The 26889-nt window shown below is 40.1% G+C and overlaps 2 protein-coding genes across 11 annotated transcripts in view; one reads left to right on the top strand and one right to left on the bottom strand.

The window, feature by feature from the left end:
- cadm1b (cell adhesion molecule 1b) overlaps positions 1-26889 on the top strand; it is a 154491-nt gene that overhangs the window by 81183 nt on the left and 46419 nt on the right. The gene's annotated exons all lie outside the window — the stretch shown is intronic.
- On the bottom strand, positions 318-8008 carry LOC121899235 (protein NYNRIN-like). Of its 10 annotated transcripts, none has more exons than XM_042414924.1 (5): positions 3426-8008; positions 3150-3235; positions 1563-3060; positions 1366-1427; positions 318-1042 (listed from the first exon to the last, which is right to left on the bottom strand). In XM_042414924.1, the coding sequence occupies exons 1-5, from the start codon at positions 3765-3767 to the stop codon at positions 991-993; spliced, it is 2040 nt and encodes a 679-aa protein (XP_042270858.1). In that variant the 5' UTR covers positions 3768-8008; the 3' UTR covers positions 318-990. The 10 variants fall into 10 exon arrangements, with proteins under 10 accessions (XP_042270858.1, XP_042270857.1, XP_042270855.1 ...); XM_042414923.1 differs by having other exon boundaries at positions 1403-1427; XM_042414921.1 differs by having other exon boundaries at positions 1403-3060; positions 3426-3833; positions 7875-8008.

Here is a 26889-nt window from a genome sequence, read left to right as displayed (position 1 = left end):
TGGATTTTCGGAGCTGATGCACTGGCAGTTGTCAGTTTGAAGAAGAGAAGACCAAACCAAACTTCGTATGATGATTCTGGGAAAACTTTAATGAAGAACCTTGCAAGGGAGAGCGACTCAAGGGACACCTCCTGTTCGTACGGTGTCCCCAAACTCGTCTGACCCACACAGTCCAAAACCAGCCTTTAAGCCAATCATAGAAACTAGTTCGTCAGTTCCGAATCATAAACCTATGACCTAAATCTGTATCTTTGGTTTGTCTTGTTGCGTCTGATGATGACCTGCATTCTGGCCTTGGTTCGCCTGTGAGGCTCCTGGTTTATTAAACAACATGTGTTATCTTCTGTTTGAGAGAACAGAGGAGTACAGCTTGACATTCTGTTGTCCTGGTCAGTTATGGAATATCCATAACAATCCCCTCTTATTGATCAAAAGATCAATACAAATTACCAATTTATGACTGGACTGGTGGACTGTAAGGGCACAAACAGAGTAGAAACAACATCCGCACAACAGATAACAATTCTCACACAAAAGTAATACAAGAATCAACAATTGCATTGAACAAAATCAAAAGTAAAATCATCAAAACACATAATCATTTAAACACATAATGCAATAACAATAAAAGCAAACAATCAGTAAATTAGATAAAAAACCCCTCTTATGTACCCCTTTAAAACAACTGTCATGTGACCCATGAGTTCTGTCTTCCAACCACCAGGGGCAGTAGTGAGGCAAATCCTCAAAGAAGATCTCCTAGAACACCAAAGCGTTAAAGGAGGTCATTGACAGAGGTCACCAGTCACATGCGCAAACAACCTAAGACAAGACACTTCCTGCCTCTTACTAGATGAAATCCTAGCAACTTAAAGGGGAGTCATACAAACATTTGATTACATCATAACAATAAAACAAATCAATCACAAAGTGAAGTCTTCAACCCATGCACTTTGCGTACAGTAGAGGGCCATCACCATGGAGAGGTTACTAGCACATACGATGCATGGTGATGTGGAATCCATCCTCCTGGAGTGATCCTCTTCATTTTCATCAATTTTCAAACACACATTTCAAAAATAATTAAACATTCAATCACATTAATGAAAAACATATAAGATGACTAGATATTTAGGAGATTAATCATTAACACTACTCTATTTCTACAACTTTTCTCAAACTAAAAATGCATAAGATTAATAATCACATCATTAAAGAATCAAAAAATTATTCTAAGATGTCACCTGTAAATAGAAAATGATATGTTTCTTCAACTTTATGAAGTACAAACAAACATAACTCTATTCAATTTAGCACGGTGTGAGTGATTTATACCAAGAAAGCTTTTAGAAACATTAAACCTACAGATTTTGAGTTTCCTCCTCCTCATCTGAAATGATACCTGGGTGAAAACGCCTCATCCAGTCCTGGAAAGTTTCAAAATCATAATACCTCAAACCTGTGTGATTATGATCTGCAGTGTTTCCAGTGACATGCACCTGGGCTGCTTGGAGTACAGACCCTGTGGTCTTTTTCACTACCAGCTTGATTATCAAACCTACACATGAGCAGAGGAGGATGAAAAGGAAGACAGCAACAGCAAGAGTGGTCAGGAACCTGACCAATCCGGACCCCCATGACCCAAAGACACCTGAAAAATCACCAAGGTTAAAACCATGACTATCATGCAATTCTTTGATACCCAGTGCTGTGTCATGTGCCATGTCCATGACGTCAGCAGTTGCATCAGAGATGTAGGAACAACATTCAGAGCCTATGAGCTTACAAGTTCCTCCTTGAGCCGCTAACAGGAGATCAAGAGCCATGCGATTCTGTAGAGCTACTGTTTTGACTTCCTGCAACTCTTTGTGTTCGGCTAACATAGCTCTGCTTGAGGCATTAAGATGATTTTCTAGGACTTTGGAGAGAGATGAGAGCTCTTGCTGGGACACATACACACCATACCAAGGGAGAAGGAAGCTGGCTACTTTCTGAGTTGATGAGATTTCTCTCTTGTATATGTGTAACGGTGGATACAGTGAAGCTATCTCAGTAGATTCTACTTCTCTGATTAGGGGAATTAAGTACGCCAAATAACAGACACCGCGTGAGTCTTCATACGGCACGCACCGATAGGCCCTGTCACCACAAACTAGATACACTCTCTCAGGCAGTGGGGACTGTTTAAGAGTGACATCTACCACAGTGTTACAGCTACTTTGTCCTAAGTCTTCATGTCCCTTCCCTATCCCTCTGAAACATAAAGAAACATTTTGTAGCTCATGAGTGAAGACAGGGGGAAGATAAGTTGAGCAGTCACGCTGAGGTCTTTGCTCGTTTTGTTGTGGCGCCGAACAGTTGCGTAACTGAATCTTGACTGGCCCTATGGATAAGGTGCCAGCCCATGGTTGCACATAAACTAGAGCTTCAGCCATAGCAGTGGTTGTATATGGTTGGGGAACACACACTTGATTTTCAGAAGGTTTTGAACAGTTAGTTTGAGCTAGAGCAACCTGAACTCTGTACTCAAAGCCTAGTTTCACATATCTTTGTATGTGAATGATGCGGAGAAGAGTGGTGAAATTAAATCCGCTTGGCAGATATTTGTCATTTACCGTTCTTGCAACGTATAGAGCAATATCTGTATTTTGTGATGACTTAACATCCACAGGATATGTTGGAGTATAGCAATCGTCTGCTTCTTCTCTAAATCTTGAAGCAAGATCATTCCAATTGAACGTCTCATAATCAGCTTTGGTGAATGGAATTGGATTAGACATTGGAGAATGTATTGAAGCTGGCATATTTTGACATAGCCAACACTTACTGAGATTACGATCACGCGCATAATCAAGCATAAGACTAAGGGCTGAATTTTCTTTTCGCACTACTGGTTGCTGAGCGCTACGCAGTAATTTGTTTTGCACCCTTGGTTCAGATTTAGTTGGAGCAATTGTGTTAGTGGATGCAAAGTAACCACTCCAGGGGTAATCATCATTCTCCATGAACTTACAGCTTACCAGTTCTCCCCCCTTCTCCTGGAAATTTGCACTCCAAGATCTACAATCAGGAGAACCTCTCAGTTGCTGTCTGGTGAAACACCACAATTCCAGAGGTCTGCTTAGTGGTCTAACAAGTGAAAACGTTACCTTCGTCGACGTGGATGAACTCTGCTTCGTCTCAAACAGTGTTTTATCATATGTAGACCACCGCCATCTACCTCGAGAAAAAGTAACTGGATATGCAATATTACAATCATTCATTTTACATCTGTCAATAGGACATTTAAAAACAATAGAATTCACAATTCGTTTAACTCGGGAGAGAGCTGGTAAAATATGTCCATCAGTCTTTTCTGACTCTTTTTCTTCAGACTCTCTCATTGCAGCATTGTCAATGTATCTCACTGTTTTGTCAGGACTTACAGTGTTGTAGAGTCCCAATGGGCTCATTGATTTGTCCGTATGTCCAAGATCTGGCTCTTGGTCTGCATTTTCTGGATCATTCTGCAAAGGGCGCCCCTGTCCATGGGGCACTGGGTTCATGGCACCGACTGTGTCATGAGAAGGAAAGCCTTTCCGCTCTCCTTCGCCTGGAATCAGAGAGACTCCTGTCTCTCTCTCATTTGGACCGACTTGACCTGTCCCCTGCCCGAACCTACTAAACAGGAGAGAAAAAAGGAGTAACCATCCGGTTACCTGCCAGGGCTCTGCTCTCCTCCGCCAGTGGTTGGGGGGGCCAGTCTGCACCTTGTGGCGTGGATCCATTCTGCTCTGCCTTCGACCTTCAGGGCCGTCCTAGTAGTCAGCAGCACCTGGTATGGACCTTTCCACCTAGGAGACAAAGACACTTTTTCCAGAGATTTGATTAATACCAGGTCACCTTCTCGAAAGGAATGAATTGGTTCTTCCGATGGTTTGGGGAGTCTGTCAGCCACCTGTAAATGATACTTTCTCAAAATCTCTGTTAGTCTTTTCACATACTCAGTCATGAACTCATCCGTCCAAAGCAGAGTAGCTTTGTGTGGTGTCAGTGGGGGACTTGTCCCTGTGGACATTGGTCTTCCCATCAGCACCTCGTGAGGACTCAGTCCTGTAGTTGCACTTGGTGCACTCCGAATGGAGTACAGCACAATCGGCAGTGCATCAGGCCATTTCAGGCCTGTGGCTAGGACTGTTTTGGTCAATCTGTCTTTGATAGTTGCATTCATTCTCTCAACTTGACCTGAACTCTGTGGATGATAAGGAACATGTAACTGCCACTTAAATCCTAAGATTTCTGACAGTCCCTGAGTGATTTTTGACACAAAAGCTGGACCTCTGTCGCTATCTATTCCCTGCGGCACTCCGTACCTAGGGATTACCTCTTTTAGCAGACACTTTACAACTGTTCTTGCATCTTCTTTTTTCGTTGCAAAAGCTTCTACCCACTTCGAGAACCTGTCGGTTATGACTAGCAAGTATTTGAAGCCTTGTGAGCTTGGCATATGTACAAAATCTATTTGCATATTTACAAAAGGACCTGATGGGGGTTCTAAGTGGTCATGTTTCACTGTGCTATTCTTTTTTCTGGTCTGTTGACATATCATACAACTATCCACAAGTGTTTGTGAAACTTGAGTAATGCCTGGAGCAAACCACTGTGAGCGAATAACATCATTCATCACCCCTCTTCCAACATGCGCTGGACCATGCGTCACACGTGCCAGTACATGAAGGAGAGCTCGAGGGCAAACCGGTCGACCATCAGGGTGGAGCCACAAGCCAGACTCCGCGTCAACTTTACAACCTTTACGCAACCAAAGACTTCGCTCCCTGTCATCAGCGTGATTTTGCATTGTCACGACATCATTAGCGGAAGGAACTGGAATTGGATTGGTAGGTTGTGTGGAGGCACATTGAAGTACCAAAGAGGGAGAGGAAAGTGCCGCTTGTTTGGCTGCAGTGTCAGCCATTGCATTTCCTCGTGAAACAGGATCAGTTCCATTCGTGTGAGCAGCACATTTGATGATTGCAAGCTGAGATGGGCGCAAAATAGCATCTAACAGGTCATTAACCAAAGTGTGATGCTGTAGTGGTTTTCCAGAAGATGACACAAAACCTCTCATCTTCCATAACTGGCCAAAATCATGAGCAGCGCCAAATGCATATCTTGAGTCAGTGTAAATAGTAGCCACCTTACCAGAAGCAAGAATACACGCTCTAGTTAGAGCATACAGTTCTGCTGCTTGAGCAGAGGTACCTGGAGGCAGATTTGTCTTCAGCAAAAACTTCACACCTATCTAGCGCCATCATTTTGTTTACCGTTGCTTTCCAGTCTTTGGTTTGCCAATCGGTGACAGACAATTTGTATGCAGCTGCAACATTTGGTTTTAGATTTTGCACAAAGGTTGTAACAACAAAATATTCATTTCCTTCTCGTCCTATTCCTGCATTGCTATCCCAAGTACGTGTAAATCTGTTAACAAACTCAGGTACAGTTTCATATGCATCTTGGACACAGTGAATTACTTTATTAAAGTCAGTGCGCTGTCGTGCACATTTTCTTATTGCTGTTTTTGCTTCTTCATTTAACCAGTCAATCATGGTTCTATGAGGAGGCCACTGGCCATCCTCTGTCCGAGCAGGGAAAAGAAATTCACCTTTGCACAAATCCCACTCCGTTCTGTATGAGCCAGCAAGTAATTGTTCAACATCAGGTATCAGACAGTTATACACAGAGCATACATATCTTAACCATCCCCAGTATTCATCTGGGTTTGTGGTCGGATTGGGGGCATTTTGTGTCATTCCAACTATCTCAGCAGGAGTCCATGGTTTGCAGACAGCTGTGTTGCCAACCATGATTTTTGGAGCATTTATTGAGGTGGATGTAATGTTTAGAGGGGGCTCTAAAATGTTAGTTTTCGATCTTGTATGTCTTTCCAGATGTGAATGTGTCATTCTAGTTGTACCTCGTCTCTGAGTTTTGCTACTTGCAGTGTGGGGTCGTCTCTGTGTCATCTTTGGCCTGACTGCAGGTTCTGTGTCGTCACTATGATCTGTGTCAGACTCCTCCCCCTTACCTCTGGCTCCTTGTAACTCAAGTTCTACCTCACTTTCTCCTGAGCTGTCCTGAGTGTCTATCTCTGTTTCTTCAGCAACGGCAGCTAAATGTCTTTTCTTTTCCTTTCTTTTCTGGCTTTTTACCTGTTTGAATGACAAATTAGCTTTCTTTTCTTTTTCTGCAGCTTTCCTAGCTTTTTCTTCGTCGGCTCTATCTTTCTTTTCCTGTTTAACTCTTTCCCTTTCTCTAGCAGCCTGACTGTCTCTTTCCCTTTCTACTTCAGTCTGTAGTCTTTGTCCCTCAACAGCTGCGGCTAGTAAGAGAAATTCATCGTCAGTCTTTGCTTGTTGTGAAATGGTTTGATCAGTCATGTTAGCAGCTGAAAAGGGGTTTGAAGGTGAAAGTTGTGGAAAAATTGAAATCATTGTTTTGTTTGTGTGTGACTCTTGCAAAGGCACTCCAGCTTTGGATACAATGGTCAACAAAGTTTGTGGAGAGGGAGCATCAGTTTGCCGTTTTGCCCAACCGTATATGATAGCTTTGGAAATGGCCTTCACATTCTCACCATGCCTCTGTTTAATTTTCATCATTTCTGTAGCTCTGGTTTGCAACTCTGCTTCCAACATAGGCAAGTGACATGCTGTCACACATTTAACACAGTTCTCCACTGCTGCTCTGAACTCATCAGAAAAACGATCAACTCTTTTTTTCATCCAGACTCACTCCACACCTCTGACGAGCAACAGTTAACCACACATTTACACAATCTTTCATATACGCACTATCCCAAGATGGATTTCCAAAATCTGGGTTAACATTGTACTCAGCAATCTGAAGCTTATCTCTATCAAACGCTCCTTCGTATGGCCATTCGCCATCTGTCCACTGATTCATAAGGGAAGAAAATGGAAACACAAAAGTCCATCCTTTCAATCTACCAACAACTCCCGCCGGAGATTGTGGAGAAAACATCGCTCTATATTGTGCATCTGTGAGTGTGTGGGGGTTTGCTTCGGGAAGCTTATCAATGGCAGATTGACCTTTTACTTCTGAATTGGTGCGTTTGTTTCCTACTGAAACAGATTTGTTCTTTCTCTTGTGTTTTGGTGAATGAATTAATTTTGTAGTAGATTGTGTTCTACTCACTGCTTTAGACGTGTTGTTGCCCATTTTAACACATTTACATTAAAAACATCACACAAACAAACACATCAAACACAAAACAGACACATCAAAACTTTCCCAGCATCACCGAAGTTCTTTTTTTTACACCTCTCTTCCTGGTGCAATAGCAGTGATCTGAAGCCAAACCGACGAAGCAACTCTTCGTCTTGTGTACACTGTTTATTGTTTGAAAAAATTTTTACCGGCGCCCGACTCTAGGACTTAGAATCCCAAGTCTGAAAACATTTCTCACAGGACACAGAGTGGATGATCCCCGATCTTGGCTTAAACGAAATAGGCCAAATCCTACCCCGAAAACGTCTTTTCTATAGTTTAAACCTCAGGTGGGTCCCCCTGTGCCGGACGTAGCCCGAAGCTAGCCCAGAAATCCCAGCCACTTTTGTGGCACTGCAGGAGTTAAGACTCACTCAACTCTGCCTTTTTTTACCTCTTCACAACCACATGCTTTGCACCTGCTTATCACTGCACAGTTTCAACACATTTTCATGTGTTTAGATTCTTTAACCATCAGCTTTTTGCTTTTTTTTTTTTTTTTTGTTCACTTTGTGACCACCTTTAAAGTGAAAGTGATGCACAGTTTCTTTGTGATTTCGTCAAACGCAGACATGGTAAGGCACAATAATAAAATAAAATTATGCACTTACCACGTCTTTGTTGTGTTGAAATCCTGTTCGTGACGCCAAATTGTTGTGGATTTTCGGAGCTGATGCACTGGCAGTTGTCAGTTTGAAGAAGAGAAGACCAAACCAAACTTCGTATGATGATTCTGGGAAAACTTTAATGAAGAACCTTGCAAGGGAGAGCGACTCAAGGGACACCTCCTGTTCGTACGGTGTCCCCAAACTCGTCTGACCCACACAGTCCAAAACCAGCCTTTAAGCCAATCATAGAAACTAGTTCGTCAGTTCCGAATCATAAACCTATGACCTAAATCTGTATCTTTGGTTTGTCTTGTTGCGTCTGATGATGACCTGCATTCTGGCCTTGGTTCGCCTGTGAGGCTCCTGGTTTATTAAACAACATGTGTTATCTTCTGTTTGAGAGAACAGAGGAGTACAGCTTGACATTCTGTTGTCCTGGTCAGTTATGGAATATCCATAACACAAACTATCAAGCTACATTAACATTACTGTAACAGCAACACCAGATAAACAGGACAGTTAAAACAACACTAATTTAAATAAACTTCTGCTTCACTGAAGAGCTTTTCTAGCTACTTACTTTGTTGTCTTTTGTCTGACATTATTATTTGATGCCACACATGTTAATGTCAGATATGACCCTCTGAACTCTGATTCATTTGTCTGTCTCATTAAAGCGACTCAAGTCTGCCTGCTAACTTCAGCACAGAGGGTTTGTTGATTTTAAACACCCATGTAGCAGGAGCTGATGGCGGTTTTTTGGTCCGTGACAACAGTAACAGCTGTATCCATGTCTCATACAAGGATACAGTGTTCAAATGGAAAACAGAACGAGTGCTCCTAGAAGCTACAACAGAAACTGCAGTAGAAACCCAGTCTGAGCCACTAACAGCTATAAAGTGATGAAAGTCTGAGTAATCTTTGTTATTTCTGACTTTGAGAGGTGGCTAAATGGCATCACACACATTATGTTTTTTGTTGAGCCTTGCATAGGCTTACATGTAAAATTATATTAGGGGCTGAATTACCTGGCGATGTCGATGCCTGTCACTGACTTTTCCTCTAGCACCAACTAGAAGTCAACATTTGAGGTTTTGAGTGAAATGTCTCAACAGCTTTTAGATGCCATGAAATTTGGTAAAAACATTCATGTCCTTTCAGGATGAATTGTAATAACTCTGGTGATGCCTTAACTTTTCATCTAGCAACGTCATTAGGTCAAAATTTCAGTTTTTTCAATACAAATATGTTATGCAAAATACCTGCAATATTAATGACATTCCCATCAGCCTCACTTGTACTTTGTGTTCGGTGCTAATTAGCATGCTAATCCGCTAAAATAATAAGAAAACAGTAAACTGCATGTCTGCATGTCTGCATGTCATCATGCTAATGTTAGCATTGTGCTCAAAGCACCACTTTGCCTAAGAACAGTTTCACAGAGCTGCTAGCATGGCTGTAGACTCTTGTTAAAGACATCCAGCACTAGACCATTATAATGCCACACAATCAATAGTGGAAAGAAGCTAGCCCACATACATCCACTGAAGTTGTGTGTTTACAGTAAGTGCAGTCCTGAGATACTTGTAGCCTAACTGAGTATTTCAAATTGATGCTGCTTTACACTAATACTCCACTAAATAGTTGAAGTTACTTGATCTAGTAACTTTAACCTTAATGAGCATGTAAAATATGATCCACAATTATAAAGTAAATGAAATTAACCAGAAGTGTATGGTGCATTTGTAAATTTCCTCCCTGAAGATCAATAAAGTTATCTTAAAATTAGCTCCACCTCAACCAGCAACATAATTAAAATGCTGCTTTTAGATATTTAAGTAAACTTTGCAGATTGAAGCTGAGAGTTAATTTGCTCTGCAACTGAACTACTGAGAGTTAAATTTAGCATCTCCCCATCCTTAAAAATAGATGCATAATAAAAGCAAGTGTTTCGGCAAAAGCAGAAGACTTGAACTTTACCTCATGCAACATGGACCTCTTCGCAGGCGTACCATTTCCAGTGAGGAGAGAGTGCATTACATTAATCTGACTAATGAGCTATCACATTGAATAAATAAATCTACAAGAACAATAATGTATTTTACTAAGAAATGCTAAAGGCCACTCAGATGAAAAATTACCTCTCAAAAGTCTTAGCCTATGGAATAAATCTGACTTCCCTGTTTTGTTGACACGTGGGGGCCATGTGAAGTTGATTTTAATAATTGATCACCAGAAAGTGCTGGGAGAGAGCTTTTGATGATAAGCAAAAGAATAGGTTTTTGTGTTTGAATCACAACATCCTATCGATCCCCTTTGAATAACGCTTAGTGGAGGAGTCACAGACTTAGGGATTATTTATGGATCCTTCTTGACCTTAGCATTTCCCTGGGAGACTGTGTTTAAGACTATGAAATTGACTACAAAATCTGCACACATACAATGGTTAAATCTAAAGTGACTGCAATAATCAGAGTGGACAGATTAGCAGTTCTCAGCTTTATTTATTTTTTTTCATCCTACAAAGACATACATCATCATCAGCAACAACTAAAGTGGAGCAGCCTCACCTGCAGGGTGGTCGCTTTTAGCTTGTATGTTTTTACAGCACTACTTTAATTTGTCATGTTTCATCCATCAACACTTCTTTGCTTAAAACGGTGACAGCATCGGAATATAGTGAATATTTTACATTACAACTGATTTTTTTTAAATTAAAGTTTAAAGAAGTGTTAGAGCCATCTCTGCATCCTGAATGTTTTTGCTAAAAAATATATATTGTGCAGAATACCAATTTGGGGGCATTTTAGAGGCTTTGTAAAAAAAATAAAACATATTAAAAAATAAAAATGTTAGCTTTTAGTGGCCCAACATAGAATCCTTAATATTCTTTTTCTTTATTTAGTCCACAAAAGAGCTTCTCTTGTCATTATTTCTTAATTTCCGTTGCTCGCTTCACTTGTCGGTTCGCACAATCTGCTGATTTTTGGGTCGAAGTGAAGATGCCCAGAAACAAAATGGTTTAAAGATTTGTTTTATAAAGTGGGCTCTATCTACCCGCTGTGCCAAACTAATACATAGCAGTTTGAGAGAGCAATCAAATGAAAATGGAAATCTGAGCAGCTTAAAGATGAAGCTCATTTTTCCCTTAAGAGCTTGTGAGTGTTCTGCCAAAATGTGTGATTCCCTTTTTCACTGTAACTTCACTGAGTGTATGCTGGTGGATGTTCACAGTCTATTTCTGTTATACATTATTTACCCTTCTACTGTGCTTGATGCAGAGTTTACTTTACAGGACAATAAGTCACCCTTTTATACAAGATTTATAAGTTGTTATTGGCTAACTTTTTTATTATGTGGGGTTACAGGTCACAGGTTTGTGAAAGTGGACCATCCACTGTACAGGAGCCAAGATGGAAGTATTAAAGAGTTTAGAGTAACCTCAGAGGTCATTCTGCTCTTTATTTGATTTGGAGAAGGTTACACTCCAGCAACTCAAGCCAAACTCGTGCAAAATAGTGTTTCCAAAAATCATCATCAAATACTTTTTTCTCACAAGAAATGAAGTAAACAATCTTGTGTTGATGGCTGAAGCATGTTTTCTGTATTAAGCATACAAACCATTCAAGGGTTATGTTAGAGCACATTTTATTTCTGATACTTGGACTAAATAGCTTTAAAATACGAGAACAATCTTCATTTTCATGTCTTCCAAGTGGATCATCACCTAATGAGGATGTTGACATGAAGCTTTAGCCTTAGCTCTTTACATCAATAATGTAGCCACATTCTGGCAGTGAGACTAATTAAAAAAAACATTGTCAAAATGTGCTTACATCATAGGCTCCACCGTCGCCTACTCTGTCGCTTCTGTTGCGGCTGTAAAATGGATAAATTGTTTTGAGCATCACACAACCGCCACAAAATTACTCATTTCACTATCAGAATTTGATCCATTTGGTCCGATAACAATTGGAAAGTCTAGAAGAGCCACATGATTAAATTATTTTATTTCCATTCAAGTTAGCAGAGAGCTAACTGGAAGTTAGCTGGATCGGCTGGCGGAAGTCTCTAGTACACATGCTCTGCCCATAGAACATCAGCAGTATGCATTCATCCAGCCAGTTTGGGAATGTCAAACCAGACACTAGATTAAAAAATCTGGTATACTGTGAAATACAGAGGGATTTACCTGGTGGTGAACTCGTTTGGCAAGGGCTTGAATGTAACGGACATTCATTTATATGTAAAAGTTCCACCCTGGAGGTTTAAATGAATCAGCTGGAAACATGAACAAGACTGGAGACAGTTTTAAACCAACTCACAAAGATATTGAGTTAGCATTAGGTTATACTGGCTAGTGGCAGCTGATAAAATGTAAGAGTTGTCATATCAGCAGAAGTCAACCATAGATGAGAAGCCTGCTCGTTTTTAATTATGTGTGAAATTGAAGAACCATTGTTTCAAAAATTACTATGAATTTTCAGGGGTAAATGTGGCACCATAATTATTGTAAAGTCTGATGTGTGAAAACAAAAAGCTTGACAGGCGTAGCAACAGTAACTAAGGGGAAGCAGGGCTTAATTTTTTGGGTTGCCAGGTTGTAAAAAATCCATTTGATTTGACCACTTACATGACCAAAATCCATTTATTATCAACCTAATTTACAACTGTAGATGTGTGATGGGTTAAAAAATTATTTATCACATTGACAGGTGCAGACTTAACCAAACCTATCAGGATTAATTAAATAATGATTAACGGAATTAATGGATTACTATTTATAACTGGATTATTACCAAATTCAAAGGATCAACACCAGCTAGCAGGATTTTTCACAACCTGGCAACATGTTCTCATCAACAATTTAGAGATGATTTACAGTGTAAAGCATTAGTGAATGACTAATTAATTCACCAAAACTAAATTTGTGGCTGTCAAAAATAGAACAAATTTTGGACATGGTAAAATTAACTTCAACATTCAAGATTTACCCCAAAGATAGACTCTGTAAAATAAAAATATATATTATTTCAATCTAGCCCAAGCCCCCCTCCCCAAACCTACCTGGTTGGTTTGGTTGTGTTTATGTCTTTTAGGTACTAATTAAGCATTAATATAGCCATTAGTTAAAGCTTATAAATCTTTTTTGACTGGCCTTTTTGAATGTGGTACCTATAGTTTTTAATTTATCAGGTGATAATATGTCACATATCTAATATTTTCCTTACTTCAAAAGGGTATAATACTGTGATCACAAAGACTTCTGTCAAGTACCTGTTTGTGCTGCATCAAGGATTTAATGCTGTTTTCGTAAACTTAAAAAATAAAAAAAACTTTTAACTCCTCTTCCGTGGTTAAAAGAAAAAAAGCCTTTGAAGGTACAGTTCCTTCCCCGGTTTATTTAGAGGTAAAGTTAGTTTCTCTTTTTAAAAGTTATACCTTTCAACACACCCGACTGAGGCAAGAAATTCAAAGAATCTGGAGGCAGAGACAAAGAGCTGAAGTGATGAAAGAGTGAGACACAGAGAAGAGCAGCGAAGAAGGAGAGGGTGGATGCCAGTTAAACAGGATAGTTGTCACTATAAAACAGCTGCTGATCTGTAATGACATTGATATATTCATGAGATAATCCTTGTATATGTGTAGATCCTTCTTCTTGGCATGCTGAATCAATACAGACAAAGTAGCTACAACTACAAAATATCTACGTGAGAAATTTCTCGCAGCTGTACATTTTGTTGGTGTGAAGCTTCAGTTTGACGGTTGAATATTAATGAATCACATCGGCTGTGTGTATCTGTACATTCAACCGGGGCACGGGTGTTAATATGCAGTTGGGGGGACCAAGTATTAGCAGTGGATTACAGGTGACTAGCAGGCTTTTGAATCTCTTTCCTGTGATACCCTTTGAATGTGTTCACTGCCTTTGAAGTGATGTCAGTTTTAAAATATCTCATCCCTTTTATGTTTAACCATGGGTGTTTGCGTTCAAGGATTCTTTTTTTTTTTCTAGAGGGAGGAGATGAAAGCATCACAACAGTCAGCATCCATCAAAGAGCGAAAAAGTCTGGGAAAAGTCCCGCACATAACGAAGCATGACTTGTTAAAACACAACATGAGCACTGGCTGAGGCTGTTGTGTCTGCACCGGGTGATTAGGGTGCAGCAGCGGGTTAAAGAGTTGAATGACAGGCGGATCCTGACAGAGCTCGCTCACTGCTCTGTCACTGAATTTGATCGACTGATTGTGTGTTTTGCAGCGGTAATGAGCTTTACAGTATGTGCGTAATGTGCCAGGAGCTGATTCGTATGCTGGATGAGCTAGTTAATTGTTCACAGTGCACATTCCCCCAGTCCCATGGCTCCTCTGATTTGGATTCATTTAGCCTTTATTTTACCTCATTATACAGGCCTGTGTTATTGCCAGGTTGTATGTGAGGTATTTTGCATTGTTGAAACTGACTGTGGTAATTAAATTTTAAAAATCAGCTGTAGTACTCTGCACCTTTTAAATACAAAACAGAGTGGGGAGGTGCAAATTTAAAGGGGAGCTATTATGCTCATTTCCAGCTTTATATTTTTATTTTTGGACTCCACCAGAGTAGCTTTGCATGATTGACAGTTTAAAAAAATTCTTATTTATCTTATAGTGGCCCTTTATGCAGCCCCTCAGTTCAGCTTCTGTCTCTTAACAGGCAGTCTTAGCTCCTGTCTCTTTAAGGCCCCCCTCCCAATGAGCCCACTCTGTTCTGATTGGCCAATTTTCTGGAATCCTGCCAGGGGGCAGCCATATCAGAGTTGTGTTAAATTGTCGCTGATGAAAACCCAACATATCCTGCTGTACTGCTTCAGATTAAAAGCTTTTAAATGACTTTTAAATAAAAGGGGAAAAATTTACAGGAAACTTGTCCCTCACCGAATTAGAAGAGCCTCGTTAGAGGTGCTAAAAGCCGGTTAACACACCAACATATTGAGATATTTGGAGCTCTTTGCTCAGTGGCACAGTTAGAAATAATGCAGGGAGGAATAGTACAAGCAAAAACAATCATAGTGATGATGATGTTTGATGAAGAGCTGCAGACATCCAACACACCTCCAACAGGTAAACAGCTTATTTTACTTTGCCGTGCTGCGTAATGGAAAAGCACTCACAGTGTGCCAGCTCAACTCGAGTCATGGCACAGCATGACTACCCCCAAAACAATGGAAAAATATCATAATGTTAGCAGAGCGGAGCAGTGAATTCACGCACTGTGCATGGAGCAGATGACCATATAAAGAGATCCATCATGAGCCGACACAGGCTCAGGCTGAAAGTAGAAAAAAACGTTGGAAACCTAGCATTCAGAGCAGTCTGAAGCTGGTGTTTTTTGCTCACAGAGATTAGTTCTACATACGTTTACCTCATTATTTGACACATTGTCCGTGTTTAATATGAACATCCGACATTATAATATTATATATATGACTGAAAATAAGGAAAAGCATAATAGGTCCTCTTTAAATTGATTGATTTTGAAAGGTGAAATATATTTGAGTATATTCTGCTGCAAAATGAACTCAGTTGACTTCAGTTGAATAAATGCATAAAAAATGCCATCCTGCCATTGTATTTTATTGCTTTCTACAACAAGCTGCCCAATAAGTATTTTATTAATTCCTTATATTGCAACAAAAACTAAAAAATCCCAAACTGAACTTGCCAATAAACTGAGCTTCTTTTTACCTTGTACACAAATCAAATATGAGGAGCATTTGTGGGGACATTTTATTTTAAGGCGTACAGCTAAGAGCAGTAATGCACGGAAGAGGATGTAGAGCTGCAGTTCAGTAGGTCTGTAAGCCGAGGGATGAAAATGTTCTCTGATGCTGATCCTGCAGTTGCTCTGGATCCCAAACAGCAGCACAGAGAACTGACAAAACCGGGTATTTACACTGGCATTCCAGTGGCAGTCTCTTGTCTGCCCAAAACAAACAATACCCTATGCATAGCCCTGATCTTCCTGGAATACACAATCTCACCAGTGTGTTTAGTGTTAAGCAAAAAATCCCCTCAGCTACCATTTTTTCTGGTCATCAAACAGCCCTAACAGTCTGTGCTGCTGTATTAGCAGTATGGTTCAACCTGAGATGTAAAAGCATTGCAGTTAAATTTGAAAGAAGGAAACTCCTGAGTAGTGATTCACAAGTGCTGGGGAGTTTCCACAGTGTTATCAGCCCACAGCAACGTTCAGACGCTTTCTATAAAGATTTCCTTGAGTTTTCTGTTAATCATCATATTTGATTCATCTCCTTCTCTTTCTGCATGACTGTGTGAGTGTACGTATACCCATGCGTGTGTAAGAGCTTGTGTGTTGCTGCTCTGCAGCTTGGCAGCTACGATTGTGTGGGCAAAGCACCCCAGAGGGTACCCCACAAAGCAAGTAATGGCGCTAAGCATGCAGATAGAGGACTGATTTAGACTGAGAGGCGTCTCTAATCTTACGAGGTGTCAGCAGTGTTGTGCCATAGATTAGCAGACTCTTTCTTTTTATTTCCTCTAAGATCATCATCTCCTTTAAGTTCATCACCTCCCCCGGCAAAAACCATTGCAGTGTAACATCCTACATTAACATTTTATTATTATAATAATTATTAGTGATAACAACTGTATTATTATTGTTGTTTTTAGCAGCAGTAGTAGTAGTAGCAGTTTTTTTTTCAGATTCATGACTTTAGGGCAGGGTATCAAACCTGACCTGTTTAAAAAAAACTCTCAAGTAACAAAAGCTGGTCAGATTAGAAGTCTTGTTATTACTTATTTTTTTTTATCAAAGAGTTCCTGATTCAATCAAGATTTTGCCAATTTTGAATGTTCTTTTGAGCACATATTATATGGCTGCTTGTGTTTAGTCAATATTTAACATTTTCGACATATAATGAACAAAAAGATTTTTGAGAAAAACATGTTAATATCACAACTGCACAAGTACTGAACATTTGTAACAAATACCCAGCAGGATACAGGCAGTGGCGGAGACTAAGTACAATCACTAAAGCACTTCACTTAAAGGTATCCTGTGTTTTTTTTATTGTAAACAAACAAAAGTTATTATATATATCCTTGAGTCCTAACAAATGTGTTGAATGCATTTCCTTCCTCATAAAACATTTGCAAAGCTCATTTTAAAAGTATGTTAAATCCTGCATTGTCCATATTTACTAGCTTGCACTCTTCTTCTTTCTTGCCTTTTCTAGTGAATTACTGTGTTTCTTGGCACATTACAGCCAACTATAGATCATTGGAATAGTCTGAAACTATTGACAAGAATGTGTATCACGTCAATCCCATGTGCATCATCAAGAAAAACAAATCAGGGAACCCACTCATAAAAAAAACTAGAGGTTAGAAACTCCACAGAGTACCTTTAAATACAGTAGAGTATTTCAGTATTATATTATTTAACCTTTACCACTATTCCATTAAATTTTAGAGGTAAAAAGTTTGTTTTTTACTTCATTATTATTTGACAGCTGCAGTTACTTGGAAGATTAAGATTTTAAAAACCTGTAACAGTTTCAATGATAATTCACTGTGTGTTCAGTGTGAGCAACTCACAATACACATGGTAATTTGATCCACTGTTAATATAAAAAGTATTGATCAGATCAGCTTTAAGTAAAGGATCTGAATATTTCTTCCATCGCTGTGCACAAGCATGACAAACTGCATTATTTATGAAGTATGATGTCAGTGAAAAATTATATTGTGTTTCTTAAATGTACACAGACAGTTGAAGCAGTGATAGATATACATCTTCTTTATCGGAGGTGGGAAGCACAGGCAGAGATAAGCGAACCTTGTGTGATGCGATCATATTAGTATGTTTGCTGACTTGAAGGTACAGAGGCAGTGTGCTGTATAGCCGCACAGATGCAATAAACTCCTGTGAATATGTGTGAGTCTGTCAGTCTGTTGGACTCTGGTTTACTTGGCATGCGCTTGATTGGTGAGGAGTCTTTGATGTTGTGCTGCAAGATCTGACGCTCTGATCTGGAGCATGACAGAGATGACATTATGTGAGACTGCATCAGGAGATTTGGCACATACAATATAGTGTCTCTGCCTGAAACCACACAACATCATAGCTGCATGTTTCCTCTGTACTATATTCTCATCCTACTCTCAAAATAAATTGACTCATTCCCATTAGAATAAGCTGCAAACATTACCTTTAAATTGACAGTACAATGCATGCTAATGGTGTCGGAGTTGTGGTCACATAGTGTATCCCCAAAGTAGTTACAGAAGTGTCTTAGCTGTTTCTGAGAAATATGTGGAAAAGCCATTACAACTTAAACTGTGTAAATTGCTGCAACCAAATGTGACCACCCTAAATCATGTGGGTGGTACACTAACAGCAATGTCGAACTTGCCTGAAATAGAAACACAGCCAAACACGGTGCCGCATATAAATGTGTGTATACTTGCTTTTGCATTATATTGTTCATTTGTTTACACTCAGTGCCAGTGGGGGCACATGAAGATTAAAGAGGTAACTTTAACCTATGGAAGTGGGAAACAGCGGTGACAGAAAAATCAGAGAACAGGAGCAAACAGGGACCGTGGTGAAAGAACGACAAAGGCAACAGAGGGGATGAGGATTTAGAAACGGTTTGACTGATCATGAAGGTGCAGATATTCCCCTAACAAGCTTAGCAAACTGAGCCTCTAAAGGATTCTTTTTGAAAGTGTTGACCAACTGTTGTTAACCCACAGACACACACAAAGGCAACATAAACAGTACAGATACAGTATTTTAGGAAACTTTTAGACTGTCTCGCACTGGGAGTTAGTTAGCAAAGTTAGTTTTAGTCAAAGCCAGCAAGCTCCTGCACAGTATGAGGGTGGAATCCAGATTTCCCGCTGATACTGGTCTTTGCAGCAGTAGCATAGCCCTTTAAGTTCAGGTCATTTACAAGTCAATTACAAAAAAACATATTTTCTCACTTACCCCTAGTAGTTTATAGCCATGCAGTTTGTTTTGGTATTATTTGCCTAGGTTTTGCGATTTTTGCCTCGACCCCAATACAATTGAAGCGAATAGGATTTTGTTTGTGGTTCTCACAGCAATGATTTTTTTTTTCTTTTTTACAGTTTTCATTGGAACTACTATGAAACTATTGACAGTGTATTTTCTGGATTATCTAGAGTAAGAGGGGTATTGTTTCTGGAAAGAGATGTGGCCGTTGATTTTGAAAATTGTAAAATGTCCAGCCCAGTAACCCTAAGTATTATGTCAACATTTAACGAATTTATGTTCAGTGCTAACTTCATTGCCAGTGCAGGAAGCAGGGTTCCTTTTATGTAGCTAGGTACATTGTAAGGTTGTGGAAGATGGGGTAGTGGATAGACGTGTAGCTGAAGTAGCCATGTGCAGGTATTGTAAAAAGAGATAATGTTAACAATGCGCATTGGACATAAAAACATTGCTGAACTGAACATTTTTCTGGGTTTTGCAGCATCATCCAATATCGACTTTAAATCTTTATTGCTGCGAGGACTAGAAATTAAATTCCATTCAATGCCATTGTACTGGGGGAAATTTCAGAAAACCAATATGTCTACCAATGGAGAAAACCGAGAAAATGTATTTTTTTATTTTTTTGGTTTTTTGGGTTTTTTTTTTGTAATCTAGTTAAACCAACCCCTCAAGGCTGTTTTAAGCGCCTTAAAAGGAAAAGTCACATTTAATCTCTGGAGATGTGACAACATTGCTAGACACTGCTATACAACTATTGTAGGTTCAGTGAGGAAAGCAACACTAGTCACCCAAGCCGCAGATAGGAAAGAAAATGTCCAAATACGGATGTGACATTTAAAATTCACAGAAAAAACTGTGCTTTTAATACACGCACAGTATGAGTGTTTTTATAGACTTGGTGGCATGATCGTAAAGAGTTTCTCACAGAAGAAAAGACTGGTGTTCACTTCCCAGCTCTTGCTCTATCTACACGCATGCCACATTCTCCCTTTTGTCTACGAACAGCTATACGCAGGAGGTCTTTAAGCAGTAAGTCAAAAACAAATGAACTTGGGCATGCTTGTTTGGCTTTGACTTACTACTTCTAGATATGGATATGGTCTTCCCTTGATCACATGCTTCTGCTTGTTTCCTCCCACATTCAACAAACAAACAGTCACAGGGATTGGTGACTAAATTGCCAACTGGTATGAAAGCGAATGTGAACCCCAGCAAGGCTCACAGTCACTGAGGCTAATTGGAATCCAAATATAGAATAATAAACCTGCGCTTTGCCCACACTACTGGTCGTCATGGTTATACCTCCTTGGGGATGAGTTTGAATGCCAACACCAGTCAGACTCATAGCGGTGTTGCTTTTTTTTTCTCTCAGTGTGTTTGAGTTTGCATGTGTGTTTCTGGCCTGTCAGTGCGGCACATCAGCAGTCGTAACAGGCGGTCCCTATGGAGGGCAGACTGACAGGTAGGTAATGATCAAAGAGGCCGTTTCCTGTGTTTCATGTTGGGCTCAGAGAGAGACACATCTGTACTGCCGGTGCCTCTGCTTTTTAATGGGCTCAGGTTGCAGATAGCACTCACTCATCTCACACACACACACACACACACACGTGGATGCCTGCGCGTACGAGCACAAACTTTAGTCATTTCCAGACTCCTCACATTAACAGCTACTAACACATTTCTCAGATTCAGCCTCACTCTCCCCCGTGCCACACTCCCTCCCTTCTAATAAATCGCTGAACTCTTGCTGCCTGCACGCCGACTCTCAGTCATCTCGAACTGTCATATGAACTGTATCGCACATCCATAAAATATTAACCTGAAGGGGAAACACAGGCAAAGCCACCCAGTCTGTCTCCAATTTGACCCCCTCCCCTCCCTCCCCAAGTAAGCAGGACTATCTCTCTGACTCAGGTGCCAGGCCACTCACAGATATCTTACCCTCAATCTTATGTCCACAGTTGCCAGTGGCTGTGTGGACGGGTTGTACTCTGCTCCACTCTGTTCAGCCTGCCAGTTTCTGTTTAATCAATTGAAGCAATTCAGATTGTATTTGAGAGAGGCCAAATCTCATCTCAGATTGGATGTTGTTGGAAATGAAGTGCATCCTTGAGGATGGGTGTAAAAACAGCTTCACTTTATCTGGAAGATTAAAACTTCAGGGTCACAGTAATCTGTTTTAATGAAACTGTCAAGTAATCCGAGATTCTTTAAAGTCTGTGTCACACCGGCATTTTAGGCACACACTGGTGTGTGGGTGTGTGTGTGTGTGTATGTGTGTACTGCTGTCTGAATTAATACATGATTTTTAAATTACTGATTGGCAGACTAAAGGGTTATGTGATTGCTGTGAGAGGTAAATTAACTAGCAATTAACCAATGTTAAGGTAATGACTTAGCCAATCAAATAAAACTGCTCAAAGCAGGTAGGAGAAGCATGAAGAGCCGATTTAATCATCCATAAGAACTCCTCCTTTATGCACATGTTTGATCTCATGGCCCTCTTAATTTTTGCAGGAGCAGAAGGGTTATTTTCATTCCCATTTATACAGAAAACTCAATTTATTTGTAAGATTCACACCTTTGTACCACTGGCCTTGAACAGTGACCTGGCAAGACTCAATAGGCCTTTTCTTGATGGAGACTTCATTTTAAGGGAGCTGTAAAAAAATTATGATTGACTCAAACATCATGGGACAAACAATTTTCTTAACAATCTTTTCTATTTATTGATCTTTGCTGGAAAAAAAAAATGGCAGCAGTTGTGAAAACATTTTCAAAATTCTCCTGAACCTTTACCAAATTATTTGTCAGTTTCTAAATAGACCTGCAGCTTGTGCAGATGCAGAATTATGGATGTTTTGTATGTTTTGAATTGATTCTGTCATAAAATAGCACAAGTATACACGTATATGCAGCAAAATACTCATAACACAGTTGTGAAAATCAGTTCTAACACCAGATTTATCCCCTTAACATTCAGTTTCCTTTAATATCCCCATCAAATAGGCTTACAGTTGGAAAAATATAATGTTATTGCACACTATCTGACAGCATCATACAGTATGAATTCTTTATAAACTTGAAGCTATACATAGTGAAATATTCCAACCCATGATTCCATGTTTTTATAGTTGTGCCATTCAATGAAATGGAAATATTGTAGATGTCTTATTCATAATTTGATACACATTTCCTCCAAAATTCAGCCTGACTGCCTGATATCTTGTATCTTTGGAAACTTTGGGATCTTGGCAAGAATTTGAAATAAGGTTCTGTGGGTTTGAACAGTGTTTGGATGCACAGCATGAGTTTGTATTGACTGGTCCACCAGTGGGACAGTGGTCTTTAAGATGTTATCACATCACACATATCTTATTGAGCTTCCTCCATTTTCAGCAGATGTTTCCCACACTTAAATCTTGTAGCAGAAACTGAGATCGCAAATGTAGCTTGCAATTACTTTAAGTTAAATCAAATTGGATTATGGATTATAAAAATAAGGTTGCAAACGGTTGGAAAGCATCAGGAGTTAAATTAATTTATTGTATGACGTGTATCTGTATTTTATTTAAATGTTCCTAAGTTTGCTGGAGGACAGTTTCTTACCGAAACATGTCCTGAGTCCGTCTTCCACTTCCAGAGAGGGCTTGTCAACAAACACTAGTGAACCCAAGGCTGACCCTTATTTACACACCCAAGAGTGGCAGCTGATCCCTCTGAAAACCAGCAGAATCGCTGAAAGGGGGAAGGGATGCGTAGCTGGCGAGCATGGAAGGCTTCAAATGATTGATAGCTATTTGTTTTGCCTGCTTAATACAACATAAACTCTCCAGCGATTCATCACCAGAGTGAGGGTTTTTCACGGTGCCTCTGCAAAGCCCACTAAAAATAATTCATTTTCTGTGAGCTACGAGCCAGGCGCTAATGTTAAATATTCATGCGGGTCCAGTCTAAATGATGTGGCCATTGGCACACAGTTAGAGCCCACTCTGTGGAAGGGAGGAAATGTCAAGCTGTGAATAAATGAAAGCAGTGAAGCCGTATATTATCCTGCCATTGTGAATTTACTATAGTTGCCATTTTGTCCGGCCACTTCAAATAGATCTCTTTTATAATCAATACACTCGGTAAAACAGTGAGCATATTGCCACGTTGGCAATAATCTTGGACTTGTTGTGTTTGCTCATCCTTTTTTCACTGTTTGTATTTGTTGCCTAATTTGTGCCTCATAAATGTTAACAGGGGATTTTCTGTTGTAATAGGCAGTGTGTTTAGTGAAAACACACTATCAAAGCGACTAAGTTGACTCTCTTCAGAGATGTCGATGGACTGCGAGCTCACCGTTCACACAAGCTCACATTAGATCAATATGGCTTGTGCCTATGCAGCTGTTATGGTTTGATTCGTATTGACTGCGACATCAGTCAACTGCATTCATTTCTGAGATGTTTTGACAACACTGCATGCTGATACGGAGAAGATGTTGTCATGGTTGCACAGAAATTGTTTTTGAGACGTTATAGGTCATCCTCTGTCATGATATCAGTAAGCACAGTGGAGGGAAAGGGCAAAATATAATAGAACTTACTGGGTTGAGTATCCATTAAGAGGAACTCAAATAGAGAGCATAATGTCCGCTGTGCATCATTTGGATGGAATGGGAAATGTTAAATGGCCTCGTATTGACAGACACACTCTACCAGTATTCATTTTTATCACACACGCACACACACACACACACACACACACACGTGTCCACCGCTCACATTCACACACACACACACACACACATTTCCTCCTGCAGTCTCTGACTAATGAGGCCTAGGGCTGGAGATGGTTCCATCAAGGAACTTCCCCCTCTTTCTCTCTCGCTAACACACACACTCTCTCTTGCTCTCTCCTCTCTCAAACACGCACCTGATTGATAGCAGTGATTTGACTGAGAAAAGGGAAATGGGAAATTGAAAAATGGTTGAAGAAAATTGGAAACAACGTGCTGATTATAAACTCTGTGAGGAAACAAAAAGGCCTTCCCTCTGCCTTTTCTCTTAGCACCGAGGTAGCAGGTGTGTGTCTGACAGGTGTCTGATTGAGGCGCACAAAAGACATTACAACTGCAAACAAATGGACGTGTTTAGCGTCCCCGGATGCAGTTAACGTTTTGGGCTGATAGATGTGATTATGAGTATATGAGCAGAGGCAGCAAGAGAATGGGCACAGGTGTTGGGGAGAGAGGAACAGAAAAGGAGCCATGTTATTGTTGTGATGATAATAATCCATCTATACAATTAATGGTATGTCATCACCAAGGTCATCAGCCTTGGGGGATGTATTTAATATGTCTCATATTGTAATATTGGAGCCTCTCTGCTGTAGACAGATACACAGGAGGCAGAAGACCACACAGATTTATCATCACGGGAAAATAAAAAAAATGCATGAGTGTAAAAATGAGAGCAACAATCAGTGCGTTTTAAATTCACTGATTTACAAAATAACCTCAATTACCTCCATGCCATCGCCATTTATTTTGGTCTTTTCATGTTTATGTTCTCATGTTTCAGGATGAAAAACAATAGCACTTTTATAACAGTGGCATAAATTAGTGGCTACCTCCTTCTGAAAAGGCTTTGTGTATTCCATAAATGAGGGAGCGTCTTGGCTGAGGCCCCGGTGGTTTAATATTCTCTGAGAGCTTCCAGACAGTGAGTGGTGGTGCAGCAGCTGTCTCTTGACCCTGCCGGACCCCCACTTACCCCTCTGACCACCTCCTTTCCACTGGGCAGGCTGTGGTGATGACAAGCCTGTCAGAAGCTTCTCCTAATGTCCTAATTACCTCTCCCTCTCTCACAACCACACACACACACATATACACACTCACAGAAACGCTTGTGCAGATGTATGCACATTCATAGTGAGTAAGCAGATACGCTGGCAGACAGGCTAGAAAGCAAACACGCCACTGCTTCTGTGTACACTGCTCATGTGAGATTTCCTGGCAAGAGACCACACTATAGGTGAGGTGTTACAGCATCTCCAGAATGGCAAAAAAAAAAACTCCTTCAAGACACTTTGGAGGCTTTGATTTGAAACATTCTGCGTGCGTTTTGATCCGGGCAGGGCTATGTGTTGAATCAGAGCTTCAGTTTCTCTCCTGTGGTAACGAACACGGCGCACCTGCTACAACTTTCTTTTAAAAACTGAGACCGGGGCTGAAAAGAGGCTTCGCGGTGCCTGCTGTCTCTGAAGAGAAAAACACAAAAGATGCAGCGTCACCCGAAATAGACAATCTGAATGAGATATGATGTGTTACTTTGCCAGAGGTTGAGGTTTGCCTCTGCTTTAAGCAACTATCTGTCTCTGCTGGATGGTTTGGGTGCCTAGCACACTGTCACCGCTGCAGTTAAGTCCATGCTCAGTCAACCAGTCTTGTTAACATAACAGAGTGGATGATTGTGCCTGGTAGGAAAAGGAAATCATTGTACCTCCCAGGGAATGCAGTTGGTCGGTGATTTATAGACCTCTGAAGTCACTGCATTTGTCACAATCAGCATGACTTAATAGTGTGTTACTATAATGCTCTTCCTGCCTCATATTATGTTGATTTGAGACATCCTGCCTCGTAGAGTAGTCTTGTTTCATTATGTCAAATTGCCTTTTGATAGATGTGTCACCAGGATATTAAGCACCCGCTTCCTTCTTTATTTCACCTTTATTTTGCATTTTGATGCAGTTTATTTGTGTAACATGTCATGTCTGTCATGTGAGGCTGTGTGGAACAGCAGTCTGGCATCTACAGTAGCTAGAAATGTGTTCACTCTCCCTTTTTTGTTGACATGACTGCGAGAGCCGAACATTACCTGAGCTGTACAGAGTTGTCATTAAAGTGGCTGGTTGCTGTTCGTCGCCTTTTTTTTTTTTTTTTTGTCAGCATTTTCATGTGTGTTGTGAGTGACAGGACCTAGTCACATACACCAAGATTACACACCTTGTTTTGTTTTCAAAGACGTGACTGATGCTGAAGTGTCTTAATTTTAGCCTTTTATTCATAACAACATCCATCTATTGTTATTTGTGTGCAATTGTAGATGCCCATAGCACTTTACTAAGAGGAGACAGGGCACCAAATTCAATATATCTGGTTTTATCTGCCAGCATTTCTGAAGGATTATCCTCTAATCTCTCAGAGTAAAAGCTGTATTCAGCTACATGTGTCCTCCTGGCTTTTCATGAGTACAACACAAACATCCAGGCCATAGATAGGAAGCTTACAAAGCATATTCCATTAACAGTGAGCAATTAACCACCTCTGAGGGGATATTTACTAAATCTCCTTTTTATTATTATTTTTATTATCATGCAGGAACACACTTTGCATCTCCTGTAAACCTACCTGATTAATATGTTTCAGTTGACTCTGCAGAGAATTAATCTGAATATTCCCAGTAGTGTTTACCGGTGATATCTTTGTTTCTCTCTATTTCTGATATCGCATTGACAGGCTGGTCTGGATTAAGCTTCACCTGAGAGTTGATAATAAAAGAAGCAGGTCAAGTGTGTGAATAAAATGCAACTAAATTACCGCTGTGACTAAAGAGTGCCCAAAAACTGCAATTTTTACAGTATGACAAAACAAGCCAATGGAGGCATCAGAACACGGTTTATTACAATAAAAGCCTCCACATTATGAGCATGGAAGTTCATTTTTGATCTTGAAAATTGTTAGACACTCCAGGAGTTTGCTCAGTTGCCATGAAGATGGATCTGTTCTGCACTTTTAGGACTTCTTGTTCATTTCTATCTTAACGTTAAGCGACCCCAATCCAGGTCAATTTACTAGCTTTTTCCAGGGCTTTTAACTTCATGTTGTAAACTGCAACTAATGATTATTTTCATGATGGATTCATCTGACCACTGTCTTGCTTAATCATCAATAACATGTCAGAAAATTATGAAAAAATGTCAAAGCTGATATAGTAGTCTATTGGA

Source organism: Thunnus maccoyii, chromosome 6 (assembly GCF_910596095.1).
Source record: "Thunnus maccoyii chromosome 6, fThuMac1.1, whole genome shotgun sequence".
Taxonomy (NCBI): Eukaryota; Metazoa; Chordata; class Actinopteri; order Scombriformes; family Scombridae; genus Thunnus; species Thunnus maccoyii.
This window is presented reverse-complemented; position numbering and strand designations above follow the sequence as displayed.

Coding starts and splice junctions, on each gene's coding strand:
- LOC121899235 (XM_042414921.1), bottom strand. CDS start 3,767: ATGGATCCACGCCACAAGGTGCAGACTGGCCCCCCCAACCACTGGCGG. Junction 3,061..3,149: donor GTTCATCCACGTCGACGAAG/GTAACGTTTTCA, acceptor TCCTGATTGTAG/ATCTTGGAGTGCAAATTTCC. Junction 1,043..1,402: donor GATGAGGCGTTTTCACCCAG/GTATCATTTCAG, acceptor ATGAAAATGAAG/AGGATCACTCCAGGAGGATG.